The sequence below is a fragment of the Muntiacus reevesi genome, chromosome 6 (genome assembly GCF_963930625.1).
Source record: "Muntiacus reevesi chromosome 6, mMunRee1.1, whole genome shotgun sequence".
NCBI classification, from domain to species: domain Eukaryota; kingdom Metazoa; phylum Chordata; class Mammalia; order Artiodactyla; family Cervidae; genus Muntiacus; species Muntiacus reevesi.
Genome location: NC_089254.1, coordinates 94491012 through 94514851, shown reverse-complemented (window position 1 = coordinate 94514851; position 23840 = coordinate 94491012). Strand labels below are relative to the sequence as shown.

Genomic DNA, 23840 nt, shown 5'->3' with positions numbered 1-23840 from the left:
ACTTACAAATATATATAAATCCTGGGTTTTTTTCTCAAGTATTAAGAGCTTTATTTAATGAATTCTTATTAACACTGATTTTCACAAAACTGGAAGGCTAGATCTTTGAAGTCAGATTTTTTTTTCTTTTTTTTTTTTCATTTATTTTTATTAGTTGGAGGCTAATTACTTTACAATATTGTAGTGGGTTTTGTCATACATTGACATGAATCAGTCATGGATTTACATGTATGATGTTTTTGAGGTTAATTTTCAATTTTCTTAGGAAGGAAGATGGATCAAATGATGTTTCTAATCAGACTTTGTTACAGAGTTTTGAATCTGTAAAGATTGTCATTACCTTTCAGTTAATATGAAAAGTTACCACAGTATACTTAAAATTTTTATCAGATTTCCCTAGTGATCAGTGGTTAAGACTCCATGCTTCTGCTGCAGAGGTCACGTGTTAGATCTCTCATTAGGGAGGTTCCAAATAGTGTTAGATCTCTCATTAGGGAGGTTCCAAATACTGCACAATGCAGACCCCTCCCCCCAAAAAATTTTTAAAATGTTTTTGTTGTTTCCAAATTTAAGCAGAATTAGCAATGTTTCCGAAATCTAATGTGAAATAAAAGAACTGTGGCAGACTTCAAATTCATACTTTTGATTTAATCAACCATTTCACAAAAGCTCACTTGGTTTTTTCACAGTCAGTTTTGGTTCTGACTATAAGTAATTTTCTGTAATATAATTAATATTTTTCCCTTTATTGTGAAAAGAGTCTGTAATTCTAGTATTGAGTTCCTTTTTACTGCTTCAGTAATTTAGGATGTGAAGTACTGTATGTGTGTTTGTGCTTTGTTTTTTGTGTTATTTTTGCTCTTTGTTCTCTTGGTTTTTTGTTCTGCTTTGTATTTGTGCTAAAACTCTTGGTATTAATTTTTAGTTTTATTGCATTGCGATTAGGGAATAGGTTCTGTAAGCTTCTGAACTTGGGAATGTATTGAGGTTTTCTTTGGTCTGTGATTTTGTTTAATTTTGTTTAATTCTCTGTGGAAATAGAAGACGTAGTTTCCATAGAGTTCATAGTTTAATATATAGTCATTCAGTCTCATTAATTATTAATCAGGCCCTGCTATATTCTTACCTACCAGAGACTCAGATTATTAAAGTATAGTTGCTGTCGAATGTTATATGTTACAGATATACAATGTAGTGAATCACATTTTAAAGGTTATACTCTATAGCGACTATAAAATATTTGCTATATTCCCTAGTTGTGCAGTGTATTCTTGTAGCTTATTTTATACCTAATAGTTTGTATCTCTTACTTTACCCTTCCTATGCCACTCCTCTCCTGTTTCCTCTCCCCACTGGTAACCATAAGCATGTTCTCTATGTCTGAGTCTGCTTCTTTTTTGTTATATTTGCTAATTTGTTGCATTATTAGATTCTCCATATAAGTGGTATCATGTAGTATTTGTCTTTTTCTGTCCGACTTATTTCACTTTAGCATAATGCCCTCTAAGTCTGTCCATGTTGCTGCAAATGGCAAAATTTCAGTATTTTTAATGGCTGAGTAATATTCTATTACACACACACACACACACACACACACACACACACACACACACACACACGAAAGTTGCTCAGTCGTGCCTGACTCTTTGCAACACACACACACACACACACACACACACACACACACACACACACACACACACACACACACACACACACGAAAGTTGCTCAGTCGTGCCTGACTCTTTGCAACTCCATGGACTCTAAGCCTGCCAGGCTCCTCTGTCCATGGAATTCTCCAGGCAAGGATACTGGAATGGATAGCTGTTCCCTTCTCCAGGCAGCTTCCTGAATCTTACTTCCTTATCCTAGAAGATCTCCAGGGGATCTTCCCAGCCCAGGGATCAAACCCAGGTCTCCCACATTGCTGGCAGTCTGAGCCACCAGGGGAGATACACACGTAATCTCTTTGTGATCTTTTTTCCCGTTCATCTGTCAGTGGCCATTCAGGCAGTTTCTGTGTCCCGGCCATTGTGAATAGTGTTGCTGTATACATGTGTCTTTTCAAGTCAGTGTATCTGGTTTTTTGGATACATACCCAGAAGTGGAATTTCTGGGTCATATGGTGGTTTTATTTTTAGTGAGAAACTTCCATACGACTTTCCATAGTGATTGCACCAATTTACAGTCCCAACAACGATGTCCGAGGGTTCTCTTTACTCCACATCCTCGTCAGCATTGGTTATTTGTGTTCTTTTTGATGGTAGCCTTTCTGACAAGTGTGAGGTGCTATCTCCTTGTGGTTTTTTATTTGCATTTCCCTGGTGATTAGTGATGTTGAGCATCTTCTCATGTTTCTGTTGGCATCCATATTTCCTCTTTGGAAAAATGTCTGTTCATTTCTGCCCATTTTTTAATTGATTTTTTTTTTATGTTGAGTTGTGTGCCGTGCTATTTTTGTTAGTTGTTTTATTGATATTCTTCAGATAAAAATTCATGACCACCTTTCTACATTTTTTAAAATGTAAAATAAACACCTTTTTCCCATTTACTTTTCTTTGTCTTTAATTCTGCTTTGTCATATATTAATATCAGTTGTCTTAGTTTTTTAGATATATGTTCCTGATGTGTTTTTGCCCATTCTTTTCTATTCTTTCTCATATTACTTTGCTTTTAGTTGTGTTTCTCAGTATCAGCTTCTAGTTGGGTTTTTTGTTTGCTTTTCTTTCTCTTGTCATTTAACAAAATCCAAGATTCAGTCTTTTTATCTTCAGTAGATAAATCTATTCACATTAAAATTTTCTGCTTTTTAGACTTTGTTTTCACTTTGTTTAAATTTGCTTTCACTTTTTAGGTGTAGGAATTTACTTCTTTTTCTTCCTTGACTTGAATGTCTACTTAAGTCTACTAAAACTTTAGTTTCATCAGAAAAAAAATGTTTAGGTCTACATTTTGCTAAGCAGCAGCCTTTAATTTTAGTTTTTCAAAAGAAAAATGTCTATCTTGCTTTGACCAAAAGTAATATGTGCTCATTTTTTAAAATATAATATTACTGAAATACAGAAGTATGAATATTTTCATAATCCTCTTACTAAAGATAACTACTAATAAACTTGTTGTATGTAGTCTCTGAAATTTTATGATTATATATAAGCATCATCTTCTAAGTTTTGAAATAAAGGGGATCATGCACCTCCTTTACTGACCAAATAGCATAGTCTTCTCTCTCACATTTCAGCAATATAGAACTTGAATGAGTTACCTTCTCTGGGCCTCCGCTTCCTCGTACAAGAAGAGGAGTACTAACTTCCTGAAGCTTTTGTGCTAATGAAGTGAATTAGGAATTAACACCCAGAAAGTACTTAAGACAGTACCTGGCCTGTTGTAAGCATTCAGGGAGTATGAACCTTTCTCATTTTCAATTTGAGTGATTCCACTCAGTATTTCAGGGAGAATATGGAGTCATTCATCTAAAAACCTCCCGTGTACAGCATTTAGCTCGCTGTATCACTCAGTAAGACCTTGTGTCTCACAAAATCTAATAGGCTTTTTATTTTCTACCCATTTCTACTTGATATATTTGTGTGATTATATTTGTTACATGGTATATCTTCTCTCAAGATTTATTTTTTAATCATAATTGCCTAAGTAAAGGTTCACTTACCTTTACTTTTCATTATTCTTTTATGCCAAACTCCCCATTTTTGTGTTCTAATTTTGAATTCCTCTCTTGTTTCACTGGATCAGCAGTTTTCAAAGTATTACAGGTCTCCTGGGGCCCCGGAGACCTTTTCAAGAGATTCATGAGGTCAAAACTTTTCATAATAGTGTTAAGACCTTTATTTTCTCTTTTGATTGATACTTTTACTGATGGTGCAAAAGCAAAGGTAAGTATACCTGCGGTGTGAATCAAGGCAGTGGCATCAAAATGTGTAACTGCCAGTTGTTGGGAACCACACACATGTGTAGTTGAAAAATAGGCCCTTGTTGAAGTACTACTAATAATTTATTTCTCTTAAATGTGTGTTAAAATTTTATTTATTAATTTTTTGGCTGAGCTGGGTCTTTGTTGTGTGTATGAGCTTTCTTTTGTTGCAGCGGGTGGGGGCTACTCTCTAGTTGCCGTGTTGAGGCTTCACATTGCGTGGCCTCTCTGTTGTGGAGCATGGGCTCTAGGGTGTGCTGGCTTAGCAGTCGCACCCTGTGGGCTCAGCAGTTGTGGCATGTTGGCTTAGTTGCCCTTCAGCATGTAGAATCTTCCTCGACCAGGGCTCAAACCCGTGTCTCCTGCATTGGTAGGCAGATTCCCAACCCCTGGACCACCAGGGAAGTCATGCTTTTATTAAATCTTGATTGTGGAGTGCACATCTTTACTACTTTGTGTGAAGATGTCCCACATTTGTTGGACTTGCAGCTTAAACTAGCTGCTTTTATATGAAACTTAAGTATATATATATATATATATATATAATTTTATTGAAGTAGTGGCTCAGACAGGAAAGAATCTGCCTGTGATGCAGGAGATTGAACCCACGGTTCAATCCTTGGGTCAGGAAGATGCCCTGGAGAAGGGAATGGCAACCCACTACAGTATTTGTGCGTGGAAAATTCCATGGACACAGGAGCCTGCAAGCTACAGTCTGTGGGGTCACAGAGAGTTGGACACGACTGAGTGACTAATACACACACACACACACACACACACACACACACACAGTTGACTTGCAGTGTTTCAAGTACACAGCAAGATGATTCAGTTATGCATATGCACATTATTTTTGGAATTATTTTTCATTGTAGGTTATTGCAAAGTATTGACTATAGTTCCTTGTGCTATACAGTAAGCTTTTCCTGCTTGTTGCCTATCTATTTTTTTTTTTTAATTAGAAATCTAGCGTTCTGTTCATACTTAGTCAAACAAGTGGAATCAAAATGTCATACATTTTTTAGTTAGGCAAAAATTCAACTTTTCTAAAATATGTATTATATATGCTATTTATACATGTATATAAAAGCTTTTTCCACTATGCTTGATAATGGCTTGAGAAAGAACATCAAAAAAAAAAAGATGGAAAAATAAATGAAATGGGAGCACTGAATATGAAATAGAAAAAGTGAAACAAACTAGATAAAAGATCATCATATAGTCCAGTTGTTTTTAAACATGGCTTACTCACTAGAAACATCTGGAACTTTGGAGGAAAAAAAAAGATACTTGGGCATTGGTATTTTTCAAAAACTTCCAAGATAATTCTGATAGGCATCTGGATTTTAAAAAGTGATTAAAGGTTTTCCTACTAAATGGTAGTTTTGGTGATATAGAACTCTGTTATTTTTCCGTTGATCAATCATGATACAATGGTATTAAGTGAGTAATAGTTACACATAATCACAGTAGTAGAAAATGTTCGTCGGTTTTCACAGTCAATAGCCAGACAAAAAATAAAAGATAATTACAATTGCAGGCCATAATGGGAACATGATTAACCTAACAGTATAAAATAAATACATACATGTTGGGGGGTCAAGCAGAGTGATGTGGTAAGTGGAAATGCATAAATGCACGTTTTCATGCACCGAGCCTGTCTTTGTCTTTTGGTTGGTGCATTTAACCCATTTACATTTAAGGTAATTTATGATCTATATATAGCTTCCCTGGTGGCTCAAATAGTAAAGAATCTACCTGCAATTCAGGAGACCTGGGTTTGATCCTTTGGTTGGGAAGAGCCTCTGGAGGAGGGCATGGCAGCCCACTCCAGTATTCTTGCCTGGAGAATCCCGTGGACAGAGGAGCCTGGCAGGCTACAGTCCATGGGGTTGCAAAGAGTCGGCCACGACTGAGTGACTAAGCACAGCACAGCACATGATCCTGTTACCGTTTCCTTAATTGTTTGGGGTTTATTTTCTCTAGGTCTTTTTCTTCTCTTATGTTTCGTGCCTAGAGAAGTTCCTTTAGCATTTGTTGTAAAGCTGGTTTCATGGTGCTGAATTCTCATTTGCTTCCCTGGAAAGCTTTTGATTTCTCCTTCAAATCTGAGTGAGAGTCTTGTTGGGTAGAGTATTCTTATTTGTGGTTTCTTCGCTTTTATCCCTTTAAATATATCATGCCATTCCCTTCTGGCTTGTAGCTTTTCTGTTGAGAAATCAGCTGCTAACCTGATGGGAGTTTCCTTGTTTTTTTTCCCTTGTCACTAATATTTTATCTTTGTCTTTAATTTTTGTCAGTTTGATTACTGTGTCTTGGTGTGTTCCTCCTTGGGTTTATCCTGCCTGAGACTCTGTGCTTCCTGGACTTGGTTGACTATTTCCTTTCACATGTTAGGGAAGTTTTCAGCTATTACCTCTTCAGATATTTTCTCAGGTCCTTTCTCTCTCTCCTCTTTCTGGGACCCCTATAATGCAAATGTTGGTGAGTTTAATGTTGTCCCAGTGGTCTCTTGGGCTGCCCTTGTGGCTCAGCTGGTAAGGAATCCACCTGCAATGTGGGAAACCTGGGTTCTATCCCTGGGTTGGGAGAAGGGAAAGGCTACCCTCTCCAGTATTCTGGCCTAGAGAATTCCATGGACTTGTGTCCATGGGGTCACAAAGAGTCAGACATGACTGAGTGACTTTCACTAAAAAGGTCTCTTAGGCAGTCCTTTTTTTTTTTGTTCTTTTTTCTCTATTCTGTTCTGAAGCAGTGCTTTCCACCATTCTGTTCTCTGGATCATTTATCCATTCTTCCACCTCAGTTATTCTCCTGTTGATTCCTTCTGGTGTATTATTCATCTCTGCTTGTTCTTTAGTTCCTGTAGGTCTTTGGTAAACATTTCTTGTATCTTCTCGATTGTTTTCCCGAGATCCTGGATCGTCTTCACTGTCATTATTCTAAATTCTTTTTCTGCAGGGTTCCCTGTCTCCACTTCATTTCGTTGTTTTTCTGGGGTTTTATCTTGTCCCTTCATCTGGGATGTAACTTTCTGCTTTTTCATCCTGATTAACTTTTTGTAATGTGGTTTTCATTCTAGCCACTGTGAGACTGATTCTTCCTTCTGTCTGCTCTGATAGAGGAGGCCAAGAGGCTTGTGTAAGCTTCCTGATGGGAGGGACTGGTCCTGGGAAAAACTGGGTCTTGTTTTGGTGGGCAGGGCCTTGCTCAGTTAAGCTTTAATCCAATTTTCTGCTGATTGCCCTCCCCCTTTGTTGTTTGGCCGGAGGGGACCCAGCCCTGGTAGCTCTATGATAGGATTAAGGGCAGCCTCCAGGAAGGCTTATGCTGAGGGGGACCTTCCAGGACTGCTGCTGCCAGTGCCCTGGTCTCTGTGGTGAGCCCCTGCTGACCCACACTTCCGCGGGAGACCCTCCAACACCAGCAGGTAGTTTTGGTTCAGTCTCATGTGCGGTCACTGCCCCTTTCCTCTGGGTCTTGGTGAATGCAAGATTTTTTTTGTACCCTCCAAGACTGGAGTCTCTTTTTTACCCCAGTCCTGTGGAAGTCCTATAATCAAATCCCACTGGCCTTCAATGTCAGCTTCCTTGGGGGTTCCCAGCTCCTTTGTTGCTTCCCCAGGCTGGGAAACCTCACTCAGAACCTTCACAACAGTGGAAGAGTTTCTTTGGTATTACTGTTTTCTAGTTTGTGGGTCACCCACCCAGCGGGTATGGGATTTGATTTTATTGTGTTTGCACCCCTCCTACCGTCTCACTGCGGCTTCTTTGTCTTCAGACATGGGGTATTTTTTTTTGGTGGGTTCTAGTGTCTTCCTGTTGATTGGTTGTTCAACAGCTAGTTGTGATTTTGGTGCTCTCACAGGAGGAGATGAGCACCTGTCCTTCTAGTCTGCCATCTTGAACTGGAAGCCCACATGGGTTTTTTTCTGTTTGGTTGTTTTTTTAACCAGCTGATTAAATTATGAATTCAGTTATTCAGACTTGGATATTTGGCAGATATTGTCTTGAAGATGAATTTAGTGAGACTCAATTCAAGAGAAACATGGTAATTTTTTTGCCAATGGCAAAATTCAGATTTTCAGAGAAAACTAAAATTTTGGAACATTTGTATCTGCCGTTTTGAGCTTGACAACTTCCCAGTACTTAAAGACTTTTTCAGTGAGATATGCTGCTACATCGCTTCAGTCGTGTCCCACCTGTGCGACCCCTCAGACGGCGGCCTACCAGGCTCCCCTGTCCCTGGGATTCTCCAGGCAAGAACACTGGAGTGGGCTGCCGTTTCCTTCTCCAACGCACGCATGCATGCTAAGTCGCTTCAGTCATGTCCGACTCTGTGCGACCCTATGGACAGCAGCCCACCAGGCTCCTCTGTCCACAGGATTCTCTAGGCAAGAATACTGGAGTGGGTTGCCATTATATGAGATGATATCAATGAATGTGATGTTTTGCAATTGTATAAAGAAAGTTGTAAACATTGGGAAGATTTGCATAACTCTATAAACCAATGTATTCTAATATATTGGAAAACCAATATTGGTAAACCAATATATTCTAAATGACCAGTGCATGAGATTACAGAATCATGCTGCATGGATAAAAGAGCTGTTCAAAGTATAAATAGACTAACTGATGGATTTTAATGTAACAGTATGAAGTTCACTGATACAGTTTTAAATTCCACATTGTAAGTAACTTTTAACAAACTACCACTTGTTTAGTTTTTATTATAATGTCAAAGAAAAATATCCGTAATTGACTAAAAAGACTTAAAATTTTTTTTACTTGTTAAACTAGGTATCTTCAGGAGGCCAAATTTTCTTCACACATTTCAGCCAAAACAGTATGTCAAAATAAACTGAATGTGGAAGCAGATAGGAGAATTCAGCTGTCTTCTATTGAAGCAAACTTTTTAAACATTTACCAAAAAAATATACAGTACCATCCTTCTCAATTTTGGGGTGGGGAAATATGGTTATTTTTATTAAAATTGCATTTACATTAGCATGTAATGTCTTGTTATTTCTATATAAATAAACATTTAAAAGGCTTTCTAATTTCAAATTCAATAAATACCTATAGATATAATCCCCTTTAAAAAAGAAAAGTTCTTTGGAATCTTAAAACTAAAATGTTGGTGAATACTGCCCTAGAAGTCTTAAGGTTTTCCTCACCTTTTTCTCCCATTCTCAAGGGAGCATCAGTTCAGTTCAGTCTCTCAGTCATGTCCGACTCTTTGTGACCCAATGAACCACAGCACGGCAGGCCTCCCTGTCCATCACGGACTCCCGGAGTCCACCCAGCTCAGGTCCATTGAGCCAGTGATGTCATTCAACCATCTCATCCCCTGTCGTCCCCTTCTCCTCCTGCCTTCAGTCTTTCCCAGCATCAGGGTCTTTTCAAATGAGTCACCTCTTCGAATCAGGTGGTCAAAGTATTGGAGTTTCAGCTTCAACATCAGTCCTTCCAATGAACACCCAAGACTGATCTCCTTTAGGATGGACTGGTTGGATCTCCTTGCAGTCCAAGGGACTCTCAAGAGTCTTTTCCAACACCACAGTTCAAAAGCATCAATTCTTCGGTGCTTAGTTTTCTTTATAGTCCAACTCTCACATCCATACATGACCACTGGAAAAACCATAGCCTTGACTAGACAGACCTTTGTTGACAAAGTAATGTTTATGCTTTTTAATATGCTGTCTAGGTTGGTCATAACTTTCCTTCCAAGGAGTAAGCGTCTTTTAATTTCATGGCTGCAATCACCATCTGCAGTGATTTTAGAGCCCAGAAAAATAAAGTCAACCACTGTTTCCACTGTTTCCCCATCTATTTGCCATGAGGTGATGGGACCAGATGCCATGATCTTAGTTTTCTGAATGTTGAGCTTTAAGCCACCTTTTTCACTTTCCTCTTTCACTTTCATCAAGAGGCTCTATAGTTCTTCTTCACTTTCTGCCATAAGGGTGGTGTCATCTGCATATCTGAGATTATTGATATTTCTCCTGGCAATCTAGTTCTTTTTAAAAAATTAATTTTATTTCCTTATCCCCTATATATTCTGGAAGATAAGCTTGTTCTCAATTCTTTATTTAATTTTTCTTAATTTGAGTAGTGCTGCCCAATTCTACTGACTTTGGTGCAGATTTTAATTTTGCTATTACAGTTTTTATTTTCTTGCTACATTTTACTTTCTTAGCCAACTTGCTTTTCCTATCGGTTGGCATCTCAGTTTGTTCACTGTGTATGTTTGCCTGTTTTCTTCTTAAAATACCTGTTTCAAAGAAACCATGTCTTTTGGATTCCATTTTGGTCACGCTATAAGTGCTTGCTAAATAAAGTTAGGTTTCTTGAGATTTCAGTGTGATATTCTTTTTCTTTTGCTCTGTGATTAATTCTTAGGCATTCCCATATTGTTTTTCCTGTGTTACTTACCTTTTAAAGTGGGAAAGCTGTCCAGTTTCAGGGTATGTGAATAGATAGGATGTGATGATTGCTTCTGCCTCATGTGCTAGAAGAATTCTAGTTTGAGGTGACTTTGTTGGCCTGATGTGAGATCGTTTATACTTTATATTGATATTGCCTGCTTCTAATAAACTTCAGAAAAAATTCTTCAGACAGGAATGTGCCTTAGGTCTCTGACTGTGTCTCTGCATAAGACGATCCTTTATGAGTAGAGAATTAGTAGATCACTTTTTTTTTCTCTCGTGGGAGCAGGCTCTGCAGCCAAGAATGAATATGCAAGTAGTTTCTGAGCTTTTTTTTTTGAATTGTCTCTTCCTGCTTCTTTTCCAAGAAGTTAGGACAGGCATATCAGAGAATGTTTCCCTCAGAATATGTTACTCATACTGGAGTTCAGTTTGCTTTCCTTTTAAGTCTGGACATAATTCAGATAATATGTCCAGACTTATTATATTATATTTTATATATAATATATTATATATATTTTATATAAATTATATATATATTATATATATATTATAATTGTAAACATTATATTAGCATTGGGGTATAATGTGTCCTTTTGGGGTTTAACTTTAATCTCTTCATTATATCAAAATCATATAAAATTACTTTTAAGGTATGAAATATTCTGTTCCCTTTTTTGCAGTTCTCGACTGTTAGATAAAGGAAATCTCAAGCATTTCATTGAAACTATGGATGTTAGAATGTTATGCTTGGGGCCATATGGGAAAGGATGGTTAGAAGAGAGTGTGACGAACTAGATCTAAGATAGTTTGAAGGGTGGTACGCAAATACAATACCTGTCTCTCTATGCAGCAAATTGAAGGAAGTTTTCTGACACTGGTGGGGCTCTTTCCCTAGTCTTTTTCTTATTTAATTTTTTAATAAATGTCTTTAGGTGACCATAATGAGGATAGGTGAGATGCAACTGGAGGGAGGGGCAGATGAGGACTAACAAAACTCTTTTAATAAAAATCTAGAAAGAACTTGGGAGCCTGGAAAAAGAAGATGACCATTTTAAGATGCAGTTTAATAGTAGTTTATGTAATGGCCCTCCATGTGTACTCAGAAAGTCAGTAACTGAATTTCAAGATGACAGCAAATCTTATAGAAAAGATTTCATTTTAGTACCATGGCTACTAAACAGTAATCTAATGAAAGGGGGAACTCCTTGTTCCATGTGTCCCCAAAGAACAGGATCAAAACCAGTAAGCAGTGAATTTTCCAGCATTTAAAGCAGGGATAGACTGACTTGTAAGGTCTTGAATTGGCTCTCATTAGAGAGATTCAGTTGCATGTTGGGCATACACAAGGAGGAATTCAAATACAATATAGACGGTTGAATTAGATGACAGAGTCCTTTCCAACAGTGAGATTATGTGACTTTCAGACACTCAGTTAACTGTTTTTTAAATACCTCTTTATATTTGTTTTGTATATGTTTTGGTAAGCAAAAGGTTACATAGTGTGACAAACATGGTATAAATGAATACACTAATTCTTTAAATTGGACTCTTAAGTACAAGCCATTCATAGACATGGTATGTAGGCAGGATATACATAAGGCATTGTCCTTTCTTTAATGGAGTTATCATCAAAATGACATACACCTAATTAAATAAAGATAAATGTAGTAAAAGACATATAAATAAGAACTATAAGAATTAAACAGAGGAAATTGTTTATCAAGAGTATCAAGGGTGGGAGGCGGGAAGAGTATCAGGTAAAAGTTTCATAGAGAAAATAGATCTTCAAGGGCAAGTGGAATTTCAGTAGACCAAGAAGAGCAACAAAGTGAAGTTTCCCAGATATGTTGGGAGCAGTGAGTCTAAGAATAAAAAAGTCCAGAATGTTACGTTGGTATTGAAGATGACTTGGGTATTGTGACGAAGATTTTCTGTTTAACAAAAGGGAGCAGTTGAAATTTTTTTGCGTGAGGAAGAGGTGTGATCAGTGTTCCTCTGTTACTCTTCAGGAACATTGATTTACTTGATTTATATTTTTTAAATTGTTGAAAGTGGGAAAATTGATTGTAAAACTATTCAAATGAGAACTATTGAGACCTCTGATAATATTATCAGTTAACATTTCTTGAGTGCTTCCTGTGCCAAATACATTACCTTATTTCAGTGAAGCCTCACGGCAACAGGGGCTTCTGGTAAATTTGCTTTTGGGGAAGCTAGCATGGTAGCTAGCTCAGCTGGTAAAGAATCTGTCCGCAGTGCAGGAGACCCCAGTTCGATTCCTGGGTCAGGAAGATCCGCTGGAGAAGGGATAGGCTACCCACTCCAGTATTCTTGGGCTTCCCTGGTGGCTCAGATGGTAAAGAATTTGCCTGCAATGCAGGAGACCTGGGTTCGATCCCCGGGTTAGGAAGATCCCCTGGAGAAGGGAAAGGCTATCCACTGCAGTATTCATGCCTGGAGAATTCCATGGACTATAGTCCATGGGGTGGTAAAGAATCGGACACAACTGAGTGACTTTCAGTTCAGTTCATAGCAACAGTGTATCTGTGGGTGCTTTCCAAATGAGCACCTGGATTTCCTGTTGGCCTATGAAAATTCCATACAGCATAATATATTATTTAATTTCTCCAGGTACCAATCTCTACATACACTTATGCATACATCCACACTCTCCAAATCAGTAGACACCTTGTTGAATATTTTAGCATTTTAGAATATGCTGTTATAATTAGCAATCAAAACAAATGTTTATTAAAGGTTTAAAAGAACCATGTTTAGAATTATGGTGCAAATGAAAAAATATTAAGATGTGGTGTCTGACCCCTAAGGACATTGAATTAACAATACAAGATATAAATACATGAAAAGTTAAATGGCAGTAAAAGATGAATTGCCAACAAACAAACTAAGTTGTTGAACATTCATTTCATTAAGGTTCCTCTGTATTTTGTGGTACTTAACTAAATGGCATTCATTTATTTGCATGCTAGCTTCCCAAAAAGCAAATTCTTTTAATCAGGGCTCGGCCTTCCTATTTTATCCCAAGCAAGTAGCACAGTGCCTAACTTACAGTAGGCTCAGTAAATGTTTGTTGAATTAAATTGATTGCAAGTAGTGTGTCTTTTTCAAATACCATATTGCATTTTTTAAAAAAACCATTGCCTACTTTTGTTAGCAAAATAACTCTAAGAATTAGGTTTGAAAAAAATTTTTTTTACTTTGAAATGTAGATGTATTTTTTACATCATTCATGTTGTTGTATTAAACCTTCATGCCGGATCCAGTTTGTGTGGAAAGTTAAATGTACCTATGTAGCAGCCTTTTTCCGCTTCCAGTCTCTTAAGCTACTACTTTGTTTTCATGGCCAGAAGTATAGAAACACCTGTTCTCCCTGGTCTCCAATATAAGGGGGAACAGTTGTAGACTTAAGAGGTCATCTGCTCCAGCGGCAGAGTTTTCAGTGAGGAGACTAAGGTCTTCCAAGCTTCTTACTTCCTCACTGCGGGCAGTAGCAGAGGTAACAGCACTAAGGGTTTCTGTCTGGTGGTCTTCCCACTGTGTAACACTGCTTCCCGTCATAAAGTAGGAAAGTTCAAGGAAGGGCTTCCTGACTTCTCAGGGATCATGGTGTACCCTTTGAGAATCTGATGAAAAGTGACCTGGGCTCTTTACCTAGAAAATGTATACACATAGAAGAATTTGTAAGCTTTTTGAAAGTCTCTTCACTGATTGTCAAGTAGAATATATTATATTTAAAAACAAATTAAAATAGCTTCAAAACAGATTTCTTGGTACAAGAAAAATATAGTAAAAAGTATAATTTTAATGTAACCAAAATCTGTTGTATATTTAACAACCAACAGGCTTCACATTGCAATGACAGAAAGGAGAGTAAAATGATACTGGATAAATTATTCTTGCTAAAAAGGGAAAAGTGAAGCTAGACAGGCCTGGATGTGTTGAGAAGTTAGATTTGCCAACCTGCTTTACCTGAACTGTGTGTGGTAAATAGAAGCTGTGTGCAGTTATTTGTCACCTGCCTGGTTGTTTACACATACATCATGGTGAGAATTTGTTGCTGTCCAGTTCTGTGACACATGATATGATACTATTGCATGATGTTACTGCATGATGTCTTTAAAAACATAAAAACTTTATCACTGAAGAAGTAATCAAGGTGTATACTATTACTGGACTATAAAGCTAACCAGTTTTTATCAATTGAATTATATATGATCTGAATTCATAACCAAGATCTCAAAAATTAGTTTTAAACATCTCCTAGAAGTGGACAAATCAGAAGAGGAAACAACAAAGAAGTAGTCAGAGAGCAGAAGGAAAGCTACGATAATGTGGTGTCCCTAAAGTCAGGGGAAGACAGGGTGCTTTAAAAGGGGAGAAGTGATCCGCTTTGTCATGTTGGGACATCAGTTAAGGTGAGGGCTAAGAGATAACCTTTGCATTTCACAACGTGGAGGTCTTTGACGTCAGCAAAAATGGCTATAGTATAATAATGAGGGTGGAAGCCAGATTAGAACAGGAAGTGAGAAACTGGAGATAGCAGATATTCACAATTGTTTTGGCGAGTTTAGCTATGAAAGGGAGGAGAAAGAATAGTAACTAAAAAGTGGATGTCAGGCCTAAGGATAGACTTTAATGTTGCTGTTGCTTTTTTAATGAAGAGTTGTGAGTGGCATATTCTGATGAAAGGGAGCCAGTAGAGCAGGAGAGGTTGAAAACACAGGCAAGAAAAGGGATAACAAAGAAACGAGTTTTTTTAAGACAACAAAAAAGGATGATACCCAAAACTTACGTGAGGGATTGTCTTTAGATAGGAAAGGATTTGTCAGTTGCAGGAAAGTGTAGAGAGAAGTTCAGGAGGAAATTCATGTCTGAAGACCATTTTCTGTTTAGAGAAAAATACAGGGTTATCTGCAGAGGATAAAAAGGAAGGAGGAGGGTTACAAAAAGTGGAAGAGATTTAAAATAGTCTCTGTGCAACGTGGAAAAGGAAGATAAACAGGAACATGGTAAGATTGCCATGTAATGCTAAGGGACCTGTTGAAATTGTGCATCTCTCACTTCTGTCCCCAGAATCTGGGAGACAAAATTAGGGTTAGATTTTTCTCTAGCTGGTAATGCTTCATGAAGTTAGAATGAAGGTGAAGAATAGGTATCTGACGTCCTCTCTTCTGATCACCGATGCCAACCAAGAGTGAGGAAAAAGGAACTAGATAGAGCACTGCCTTCCTTCTCTATTTCACCACCACTACTGAAGTTAACACCTCTCCAACTGCTGGGGAGCTGGTGAAATTGTCATTCCGATCCCTCCATCAGTAAACATAGCACTGGTCTCAAGTTACTGCTACTATTACTGGATAACTAATGCATTATCAGTGGTTGCTTGAAGTAGAAGATGGTGTGTATGACTTACTTCCAAGTCTGTCACTTGAGCAATTTCACATTTGTTCAGTATAAAAACTTCTATTACGTAAAATTTACTATGTATCAGAAACTATATAGGCATTGGAGCTGCAAAAGTAACTAATAGTGACATGATGTGTGACCTGCATTCATAGAGGATACAGATAGAGGCAGACTGAGTTGAATGTGACACAGGGAAATAAATATACAAGCTGCTTTGGGTACCCCTGTGAAGGTCATATTACTCAAAGATGACTTTTCTGAGGAAGTGTGAGTAAAGCTTCATTCTAAAGGATTAGTAGGGATGAACTGAGCAAAAGACAGTGGGAAGGAATGGGGTCGGCACAATGGGGCTGGAAGTTGAGGTACCAAGTAAGGTTTTTTTTTTTCCCCCTAGCAGTGCAGACAATTGTTTTGATATCTGAAGCCCAGCTAGTAGAGGGCATATTGATTCACACTTATTCCGCCTTAGAACTTTTCTTCCATCTAGTTTGTTGAGTTATAGAATACAGAGATCGGGAGCTTTTCATTTAGCGTTAACAATGAAATAACTTGATCCCAGGTAGCTTTTGCTTTTTAAGTCTCCCATGAAGGTACTATTAGTCATTACTGCCCCTCTTCTACATTGAATTTTAGTTAGCATCAAGAATAGAGCCACAGAGACTTGATTTAGGAAAATCTATGTTATTGAGGTATAATTTAAATGCAAGAAATTTCAGATATTTAAAGAGTGCAACTGGATAAGTTTTGACATGTATACAATCATGAAACCATCACCACAATCAAGATAATGAATGTGGTGGATTCCATCACCCTCAAGTGCCCCTTTGTAGTCCCTCCCTTCCACAATACCCCAGTAAGTAACTACTATTCTGCTTTTTATTAGTATATATTAGTTTCTATATTTTATATCTTTATGCCAGTACCATGCTTTCTTGATTTGCAGTTTTTAATAATTTTTGAAATTAGATACTGTTAGCTCTCCAGTTTGTTCTTTCTTTTCAAAGTTGTTTTGGCTGTTCTAGATTGTTTGTTTTTCCACATGAAATTTAGGGTCAGTTTGTCAATTTCTTTTTTTAAGAGCCTGCTAGAATTTTAATTGGTATTGCGTTGAATCTGTATATCAATCTGTGGAAACTTGACATCTTTGCAATAGTCTCCCCACCCATGAATGTGCTTATCTCTCCGTTTATTTATTTAGATCCTCTCTTAATTCCTCTCAACAGTGTTTGATGATTTTAAATATATAGGTATTGTCTTTTTTGTTAGACTTATTACCAGATGTTTTATAAATTTGTATGCTATTGTAGATAATACTGGTTTTAGTTTTGGCTTGCAATTATTAATTGCTGGTGCTATATAAAGCAGTTGAGTCTGTATATTGATCTTTTGTTCTTTATTTAACATTGCTAAAATTACTTTTTCTAGTACCTTTTTGGTAGATTCCATTGGACTTTGCTCTACATAGCTATCATATCATCTGCAAACAAAGACAGTTATACTTCTTCCTTTTCAAAATGGATGAGGTTTTTTTGTTCCCTGGTTGCACTGTTCAGAACCTCTAGTACAAGTGTAGAATAGAGGTGGTGGAAAAAAGATGTCTTGTTCCTGGTTTTAGAAGAAAAGCTTTCATTCAGTCTGTCACCAGTTAAGTATGATGTTAATTGTACTTTCTCTGTAGAGGCCCTTCATTAGTCCAGAGAGATGTCCTTCTTTTCCTAGTTTACTGAGCTTTTATCAGTAAAGGATGTTGCATTTTGTCAGATGCTTTTTGAAATGATTATACGATTTTTCTTTTTTTCAGTTTGTTAAAATGGTGAGTTATGTGGACTGTCTTCAAATATTCAACCAACCTTGTATTCCTGGGATAAATACTACTTAGTCATGGCCTCTTGTACTTTTTATACATTATTTGATTGAATTTGCTAAAATTGTTTAGAGTTTGTGTTCGTGAGGGACATTATCCTGTGGTGTTCCTGACTTGTAACGTCTTTGTCTCAGAATCAGAGTATGTTGATCTCAAAGAACACATTTCGGCCCTTCCTATTATTTTGGAAGAGTGTGCAGAATTATTATTATTATCCATGTTTTCTTAAGTGTTTGGTAAAACTTAGCAGTGTAGCCATCTGTGACCTGGGAGTTTCTTTGTGGGAACATGATAGTCTATAAAATCTGATATTAGCACTCTCTGTCCTTTTTTTCCCCCTAATCATTCTAGCTAGAGATCTATCAATTGTATTGATCTCAAAGAAATAGCTTTTGATTTCTGTTATTTTTCTGTTTTCCATTTCATTGATTTCTTCTTACTTTGAATTTAATTTTTTTTAATAGACTTTATCTCTTAGAACATGTTCAGGTTTGCAGCAGGGTACAGAGATTTCCATATGTCTTTTTCCCATGTATTTTCTTATGGTAGAAGGACAAAGATGGTTAATTTGAGACCTTTCTACTTTCCCAGTATAGTTACTTAGTCCTATAAATTCCAGAAGGCCCTGCAGAAGAAGATGTTTTCTTTCCTGTCAGTCACACTAAGCCTTTCCAGTATTGTCATTTTTGTCTGCTAAAATAAGAGTTGTAAAGGCAGTGTCTGCAGGGATAAAGGGGAGTTTAAACTCAACAACTGTTCCTTTTCATATGCCTTTTCCACATTTATACCAAGTGAGAAGGATGGTATCACATATTTTACTTCAGGAAAACAACTTTTTGACAAAGCTGTCTTACTGACTACTTACTGAAGTTATTTCTTTACTTTGTTCCATTGAAAAGGCCTATCTAGTTAATACTCTCCAGTTAATATTAACATGAATAATGGAAAGGAAGTGAAAGGAAAACTAGTTTTATCTAAATCATTTTAAGCAATACTTCTTTTCCTCAAAGCCTCACATTTCTGCAGTTGTGAATAAAGATTAAGCTGGTACTCCCGATTGGCCTTACTTTTAAATTTGTTTCTCAATATAAAGTATCATAAGTCATATCTTTATATTTCAGCCATTATTCTGAACCTGCATTAACCTAATTTTGGATACTCTTTTAGAACTAGTGTGAGTCAATCCACAGCAATAATACTTAACCTTTATTAAACATACTACCTTGTCTGGTACTGTGTTAGATACTTTGCATGGATTATTTCATTTAATGATATACTAAAGTCCAGTGATGTGTATTTTTAGTCCCATTTTACAGATGGGAGTAAAATGGGAAGAAAACAAAGATTTAGAAAGTACTCTAAGGTCCTACAACTCAGTGGTAGAATTGGAGCTCTCAGCCAGCCTCCAGTGACACTAAGTATGTTACACACCTTCTCTCTACTAATGTGTCAATTTACTGTATAAGGGGCCCTGTTGTTGTCCAGTCGCTCACTTGTGTCAGACTTTGTGACCCCCTGGACTGCAACACGCCAGGCTTCCCTGTCCTTCACCATCTCCCAGAGTTTGTTCAAACTCATGTCCCTTGAGTCGGTGATGCTATCCCACCATCTCATCCTCTGTCATCCCCTTCTCCTACCTTCAATCTTTTCTAGCATCAGGGTCTTTTCCAGTGAGTCGGCTCTTTGCATGAGGTGGCCAAAGTATTGTAGCTTCACCTTCAGCATCACAGTCCTTCCGGTGAATATTCAGGGTTGATTTCTTTTAAGATTGACTGGATGGATCTCCTTGCAGTCCAGGGGACTCTCAAGAGTCTTTTCCAACACCACAGTTTGAAGGTATCAGTTCTTCAGCGCTCAGCCTTTATTATTATCCAGCTCTCACATCCCTACATGACTACTGGAAAAACTATACAGAACTTTGTAGCAAAGTAATGTCTCTGCTTTTTAATACACTGTCTACGTTTATCATTTTATTCCAAGGAGCAAGTGTCTTTTAATTTTGTGGTTGCAGTCACTGATGACAGCGATTTTGGAGCCCAAGAAAATAAAGTCTGTCACTGCCATGGTTTCCCCACCTTAATCTTTAGTTACTCTTTGCTTTCTGCCATAAGGGTGGTATCATCTGCATATCTAAGATTATTGATATTTCTCCCGGCAATCTTTATTCCAGCTTGTGCTTCACCCAGCTCAGCATTTTGCATGATGTACTCTGCATGTAAGTTAAACAAACAAGGTGACAGTATACAGCCTTGATGTACTCCTTTCCCAATTTGGAACCAGTTTGTTTATTGTTCCATGTCTGGTTCTAACTGTTGCTCCTTGGCCTGTGTACAGGTTTCACAGGAGGCAGGTAAGGTGGTCTGGTATTTCCATCTCTTGAAGAATTTTCCACAGTTTGTTGTGATCTACACAGTCAAAGGCTTTAGTGTAGTCAGTGAAGCAGTTCAGTTCAGTTCAGTCGCTCAGTTGTATCCGATTCTTTGCGACCCCATGGCCTGCAGCACTCCAGGCTTCCTTGTCCATGAGTTTACTCAAGCTCATGTCCATCATGTTGGTGATGCCATCCAACCATCTCATCCTCTGTCGTCCCCTTCTCCTCCTGCATTAATCTTTCCCAGCATCAGAGTCTTTTCAATGAGTCAGTTCTTTGCATCAGGTGGCCATAGTATTGGAGTTTCAGCTTCAACAGCAGTCCTTCCAGTGAATATCCAGGACTGATTTCCTTTAGGATGGACTGGTTGGATGTCCTTGCAGTCCAAGGGACTCTCAAGAGTCTTCTCCAACACCACAGTTCAAAAACATCAATTCTTCAGTGCTCAGCTTTCTTTATAGTCCAACTCTCACATCCATACATGACTGCTGGAATAACCATAGCTTTGACTAGACGGACCTTTGTTGGCAAAGTAATGTCTCTGCTTTTTAATATGCTGTCTAGGTTGGTCTGGAGAAGGAAATGGCAACCCAGTCCAGTATTCTTGCCTGGAGAATTCCAGGGACAGCGGAGCCTGATGGGCTGCCGTCTATGGGGTCGCACAAGTTGGACACGACTGAAGCGACTTAGCAGCAGCAGCTAGGTTGGTCATAACTTTTCATCCAAGGAATAAGCATCTTTTAATTTCATGGCTGCAGTCACCATCTGCAGTGATTTTGGAGCCCAAAAAAATAAAGTCTGTAACTATTTCCCCATCTATTTGCCATGAAGGGATGGGACCAGATGCCATGATCTTAGTTTTCTGAATGTTAAGTTTTAAGCCAACTTTTTCACTTTCATCAGGAGGCTCTTTAGTTCTTCTTCGCTTTCTGCCACAAGGGTGGTGTCGTCTGCATATCTGAAGTTATTGATGCTTCTGGCAGTCTTGATTCCAGCTTGTGCTTCCACCAGCCCAGCATTTCTCATGATGTACTCTCAAATTAAATAAGCAGGATGACAGTATACAGCCTTGACGTACTCCTTTCCCGATTTGGAACCAGTCTATTGTTCCATGTCCAGTTCTAACTGTTGCTTCTTGACCTGCATACAGATTTCTCAAGAGGCACGTCAGGTGGTCTGGTATTCCCATCTCTTTGAGAATTTCCCACAGTTTATTGTGATCCACACAGTCAGAGGCTTTGGCATAGTCAGTAAAGCAGAAATAGACGTTCTTCTGGAACTCTTGCTTTTTCAATGATCCCGCGGATGTTGGCAATTTGATCTCTGGTTCCTCTGGCTTTTGTAAATCCAGCTTGAACATCTGGAAGTTCATGATTCACGTACTGTTGAAGCCCGACTTGGAGAATTTTGAGCATTACTTTACTAGCATGTGAGATGAGTGCAATTGTGCGGTAGTTTGAGCATTCTTTGGCATTGCCTTTCTTAGGGATTGGAATGAAAACTGACCTTTTCCAGTCCTGTGGCCACTGCTGAGTTTTCCAGATTTGCTGGTGTATTGAGTGCAGCACTTTCACAGCATCTTCTTTTAGGATTTGAAATAGCTCAACTGGAATTCTGTCACCTCCACTAGTTTCGTTCATAGTGATACTTCCTAAGGCCCACTTGACTTCGCCTTCCAGGATGTCTGGCTATAACTAAGTGATCATACCCTTGTGATTATCTGGGTTGTGAAGATCTTTTTTGTACAGTTCTTCTGTGTATTCTTACCACCTCTTAATATCTTCTGCTTCTGTGAGGTCCATGTCATTTCTGTCCTTTACTGTGCCCATCTTTGCATGAAATATTCTCTTGCTATCTCTGATTTTCTTGAAGAGATGTCTAGGCTTTCCCATTCTGTTGTTTTCTTCTGTTTCTTCGCGTTGTTCACTTAAGTCTTGCTTATCTCTCCTTACTATTCTTTGGCACTCTGCATTCAGATGGGTGTATCTTTCCCTTTCTCCTTTGCCTTTCGCTTCTTTTCTCAACTATTTGTAAGGTCTCCTCAGACAACCATTTTGCCTGCTTTATTGTAAATATCATTTACTGACTTGAATAAACAATCCATTAGAAGTTACTGCTGTGTTGCTCATGTCCTCTTAACAGAAAAAGGTGGTTTTATCATCAAGGAATTAAAAAGGAGGAAAATTATTTTTGATGAAATTCTTGACATAGAGACAGTATATTTAAAACATACATCGCCAGGAACTCAGAAACACTGTGTGTAATTTAGTTTCCTGACTTAATGCTCTGAGGCCTCCACTGATCGTTGTGATAGGCAGGTAGTTTTACCTCTTGGAATGCTTTTTTTTTTTTTTAAATATCAGCCCTTGAAAAATAAGATGATAACTCACTCTAATACTTTCTGGAGGATGTAAAACCCTGGAGGTAAACTTTTTCCTTAAGGGAAAAAAAAATACCTCTATATATTTAATGATTTCAAATTGTTTGAATTTAATGATTTTATTGTTTGTAAAATAGATGCTTTGTCTATATAATGACCCTTAACCTTAAAATGAAAAAACTGAGTAATGAATTCGAGTCAGTATTTAAGTAAATACTTACTTACATAGGTAGCTTATAATAATAGCTAATCATATATCTGTTAATTTTAGCTATACCGCCTTTTTTTCAGTGCTTTGCATAGATCAGTTACTTTAATTCTCACCACTCCATTAAATGTATGTTTAATCATGTGATTATTAGATTACTATCTGCCTCCCACACTGGATGGTAAGCTCTGTAGAATCAGAAACCATTTCTGATTCTGTTTACCATTGTTCACTCCGGGCACAGAGCTGACCATACAGTAGGGCTTAAATGTTGAGTGAATGAATGAATGAAATGAATTCTTAATAGCTAATACTGATTACCTTGTGATAGTGATGCTTTCTCTGAAGTATTAAAATACATGTCATATGATTTAAACTCAACATTTTTTCTTTGCTGGTCACATCTTGACATGATGGTGATTAAAATTCCTTAGAAATAGAGCACAGCATTTAGCATTTTTTGTTTGTTTGTTTGTTTTCAGCTTGACTAATGGTTTGAATTGCGATCATACTGTGTGCTAACCATTGTGCAGAATTTAATTTCAAGTTCTTGGTTGCTTGTTTCACTTTGCAGGAAATGTAATTCTTTGATGAAACCCTTGTATATTTAAGAAAGTAAAGATAGCAGATGCCTTATTTCCCTTCTTCATTCAGTCTACCATCCTTACGAATACTGTTTTCGTTTGGCTTCTAAGGGAGAAGATGTCAATCGGACACTAGAAGGTGGAAGAAAGCCTCTTCATTATGCAGCAGATTGTGGGCAGCTTGAAATCCTGGAATTTCTGCTGCTGAAAGGAGCAGATATTAATGTATGTAAAGAACATTATCATTCTAGAAAAAAATTCCTGTTGTATGCTTTTGGGTAGTTGTTTTCAGTAGATTTGTAAAATAGTTACTGGTGGAAATCTCATGTGAAGTAAGAATATAGTCTGAAATTTTGCCAAATTTCTGTAGCTTAGAAATATATGATTGTGATTTTTTTTTTAAATAAGCAAAACAAGTTTATTTTTTTAAACTGATAAAACTGGTGGGTGAGAGGCATGGATAGATGGTTCATGCTTCCTTTTCATGTTCTAAAGCAGTTTGAGAGTTATCACTATCTGTAGGTGGCAAATGGCTATCACCCAATGGAGGGTAGGCCCTGTAGTCATACGAAAAATCTAAAAGTGGATTTTTGGACAACGGTTAGGCAGCAGTTATCTCTTGATTCTTGCCTTTTGTAGCTTCTGCATTTC

The 23840-nt window shown here is 37.7% G+C and overlaps 1 protein-coding gene across 1 annotated transcript in view; it reads left to right on the top strand.

Moving 5' to 3' along the window:
• The window catches only part of MTPN (myotrophin), a 72998-nt gene that overhangs the window by 24691 nt on the left and 24467 nt on the right, over nucleotides 1–23840 (top strand). The window contains exon 2 of the mRNA XM_065939084.1: nucleotides 23301–23414. Within this exon, the coding sequence (XP_065795156.1) occupies nucleotides 23301–23414 (114 nt within the window). The remainder of the gene's footprint in view (nucleotides 1–23300; nucleotides 23415–23840) is intronic.